The 4,094-nt window shown below is 35.8% G+C and overlaps 1 protein-coding gene across 1 annotated transcript; it reads left to right on the forward strand.

Moving 5' to 3' along the window:
• Window positions 1-950: 950 nt before the first annotated feature.
• On the forward strand, window positions 951-3,350 carry LOC143618189 (chlorophyll a-b binding protein, chloroplastic-like). Its single transcript, XM_077090491.1, has 5 exons — window positions 951-1,043; window positions 1,656-1,841; window positions 1,939-1,976; window positions 2,562-3,076; window positions 3,171-3,350. Exons 1-5 carry the CDS (start codon window positions 994-996, stop codon window positions 3,183-3,185), a joined length of 804 nt encoding a protein of 267 aa, XP_076946606.1. The 5' UTR covers window positions 951-993; the 3' UTR covers window positions 3,186-3,350.
• Window positions 3,351-4,094: the final 744 nt, after the last annotated feature.

The raw sequence follows: 4,094 nt of genomic DNA on the forward strand, positions 1-4,094 counted from the left end.
CCTTCTAAAATTGGATCTATTTTGTTTACTGAACCAGGGAAAGGAAAAGCATGAAGTCAATCCAGGGACCAATGGGCTTCAAATTAACCAAGCCCAAAATTCTCCCTTCCACTCTATGGTTTCTTTGGGCCGGAATAAACTATTTATTTGAATATTGTGTTTGGATAACATCCACTTGGTTTAAAGCCAACATTGCCCTAAGTAGAGGGGCATAAATCAGGTCTTTTCAAATACCTGGGTTCGGGTATAGAATCGGGTTCGGTATGATCGGGTATTGGAAAATCGGGTATTACTAATACCCGGGTTGGGTTCGGGTCCGAGCATTGTCTCTAAAAATCATACCCTATGCATCGGGTTCGAGTCAGGTATAGAATCATGTATTCTAAAACCGGGTATTTAAATACCCTATTTATGGGTATTGAAAAAACCCTATTTTTGGGTTATTTTTGGCTTTTTCCAGGTATATATTGGATTTTTTAAGGAGTTACAATTTTTAAGGGTATTTTCGGGTATTTGAAAAATCCGGTTTCGGGTATTGGAAAAACCCAGTTTCGGGTATGGAACCAATTCCGGTTTTTGGGTATTACGTGGTATAAATCAGGCCTGGTTCAGGATACGGATTTTGGTACTGAAATGATACCCTATCATACCCTACGGGTAGGGTCGGAAATGAGTTTGGGTATTAAAAATCCGAATATAAAAAAACCGGTTTCAAATATTTTTTTAGGGTCTGATTCCTTCGCCCTCAAGAACTAAAAACCACAAGCAACTTGCAACAAGAACCACAAATATAGATTTTTTGATGCCACGTCATCCAAATTAGATTCTGCATGGACCCACATGGCAACTCAAACAGCCAATCACAGCGTTCTTTCTTATACTCCTATATCCTTTCAGATAAGCCCCATATCCCTTGCATTAACACCATCCATCTTCTTCCTCACAAACCTACTCATCCTTCATCACCAAATCTTTATATTTACACAAAACACAATGGCTTCAACTGCGCGTGCTTCTTCTGCCATTGCAGCTGTTGCTTTCAGGTAACTTCATACTTGAATTCTACTATGTTCATTATATATATATATATAACTCGAAAGAACTAATCGTAACAAATTTTTTTTTGAGTTTTTTTACACATACGTATGTAGATTACATATACGAAAAAAATTACAGAATATTTTACGCACCGAGTCGACTTATTATATACGTGTAACTGACATTTACACGTCGGTTACAATTTTTTTTTTTTGAATTTTTTTTACACATACGTGATATATGTAGATTACATGTACGTAAAAAAAATTACAGAATTTTTTACGCACCGAGTCAACTTATTACATATTTGTAACGAATGTTTAAATTAGTGGAATTACTGTACATCTTTATTATCTCTGGTACTTTAATTTTTTAATCATATTTAATCTAAAACACGTAATCTAATTTATTTAATTAAATGTATGGTTAAGAATGAAATTATTACGTTCTTAAAACTAACAAGGATCTCAAAGTATCCGCCCAGATATATATATATATATAGATATAGATATATAGAATACTAATTGTATCAACTTTGTGTGTGTATATATATATATATAGATATAGATATAGATATATAGACTACTAATTGTATCAACTTTGTGGTGATTTTATAGCTCACAGAAAAATGGATCTATTGTTGGATCAACCAAGGCTTCTTTTCTTGGTAGGAAGAAACTAAGAGTTAGCAAGCTTGGTGCACCATCCGGTTCACGATCTGTTGGGACCGTGTGCGCTGCAGCTGACCCCGATAGACCCATTTGGTTCCCTGGCAGCACCCCACCCGAATGGCTCGATGGCAGGTTCGATCAATTCAATTATATAAGTGACATACATCAAAATCTTTAATTGTGTTTTTGTGATCCTAATGTTTTGTTATTTTGTTTTAATAACTTGCAGCCTCCCGGGAGACTTCGGGTTTGATCCTCTTGGTCTAGGTAAGAAAGACTTAAATAAAATTAGAAAACTGTATTGGTGAATAATATTTTATATGTGTTGACTGAAAACCACATATTTTAGAGCATTCTCAATCTATCCATCATATTATGTGAGTGTGTGTACAATATAAGGAGCTGTTTTGGTTTAGGGTGTTGCGAATGAAAAAGAGAGATAATGTTGTTATTTTTCGGTATATTTAAAAAGTTCCAGTAGCATGCTATAAATTTTTTAATATTTGTTGAAAGTGACTGGGATCAGAAGAAAGAGAAAATATAATGATACAAGTATAAAAAGAATATTATTTAATTGAATAGTTGAGAGAAAATAAAGTGGCTTTTAATGTAATTTTGGATTAAAAGATAGGAGAAAGAATATGAATGCTCTTATATCGGGAAATTTGAATGAAAACAATAATTAATGATAAAGCTAACGCGCTAATGATGATGTTGAAACATCAATAACTATTCTACTATTGAAACTACCGTTAGAATAATAACAAACGGACTTAAACTTAAATGATAAATCAAATGATAATAATTATAATAGATAATAAACTCGGCTAATATCATGATTAAAAACTTTAGGATCTGATCCCGAGACTTTGAGATGGAACGTGCAAGCCGAACTAGTACACTGCAGATGGGCAATGTTAGGTGCAGCCGGGATCTTCATCCCCGAATTCCTGACAAAAATCGGAATCCTAAACACTCCTTCATGGTACACTGCCGGTGAACAAGAATACTTCACCGACAAAACCACACTCTTCCTCGTTGAGCTTATATTTATCGGTTGGGCTGAAGGAAGAAGATGGGTTGATATCATCAAGCCCGGGAGCGTTAACACCGACCCCATCTTCCCCAACAACAAGCTAACCGGGACCGATGTTGGCTACCCGGGTGGACTATGGTTTGACCCACTCGGGTGGGGAAGTGGCTCGCCCGCAAAGCTCAAGGAGTTGAGGACAAAAGAGATCAAGAATGGGAGACTGGCTATGTTGGCTGTGATGGGTGCATGGTTCCAAGCCATCTACACTGGAACCGGACCCATTGACAACCTGTTTGCTCACCTTGCTGATCCGGGTCACGCCACCATTTTTGCTGTAAGTGAAAACTTTTTATTAGGCTATGTACTTATGCTCATATTATTTTTTAAATGAGTTTGGATTTGCTAACTTTTTGTGTGGTGTTTTTCAGGCATTCAAGGGTTAAACATGAAGAAAAAGATGTTGGCAGGAGGATAGATTATAAGGGTTTTTGCAAAATGATGATGCTTGTGTATTATTAGAATGAATCCTATCTTATCTTTACTGTAGAGAATTTAATGCAATGTACAAATACCTCTTAATTAATTTGAACTAAAAAATGCTGCATATATGTAAGGTAGGGGTGCAAACGAGTCGAGCCGCTCGCGAGCTACTCGAGATCGGCTTGTTAAAAAGCTCGATCTAGCCGAGCTTCATCTAGCCCAAGCCCGAGCTCGAGCCTAAAAGTAAGCTCGTTTAATAATCGAGCCTAAGCCCGAGCTTCACTTATCGAGCTCGAGCCGGCTCACGAGTCTAAACAAGCCTATCATTTATATAAAATTTTAAAATATATATTCAATAATAATTAATTAATATATATAATGTTATGAAAAAAAATAAAAATAACTAAATAATATATAATTTTTTTATACATAAAATTATAATAGAAAAAATATATAAAAGCAACTTTAATTATATAAAAATTAATTGATTGATAATAAACGAGCCGAGCTTGAGCTTGAGAATCTACTCACGAGCTCGAGCTGGAGCTTTGAAAATAGAGTTCGAGCTCTATGTAAGTTAAACGAGCCGAGCTCGAGCCTAGTCAAGATCGGGCTCGGCTCGTTTGCACCACTTCATGTAAACTTGTATGTCATTATAACATGCTCTATCAACATGCCATAAAGGTCAAACCTTGTTTAGCTACCCACTAGCATCAAGTTGTTTTATACTGATCTTGAGATACCTGTATTTCCTTATAACATGCTTTATCAAACTACACATAATGGGAGCTAACATTATCCAATCGTCCGTACTTACAATTATGAATTTAACAAGTCTTTCTCATCACACAAGTTGTAAGATGGATTGCAGG

Source organism: Bidens hawaiensis, unplaced genomic scaffold (assembly GCF_021521415.1).
Source record: "Bidens hawaiensis isolate Kalapana, Puna unplaced genomic scaffold, B.hawaiensis_p1.1 tig00064834_1, whole genome shotgun sequence".
NCBI classification, from domain to species: Eukaryota; Viridiplantae; Streptophyta; class Magnoliopsida; order Asterales; family Asteraceae; genus Bidens; species Bidens hawaiensis.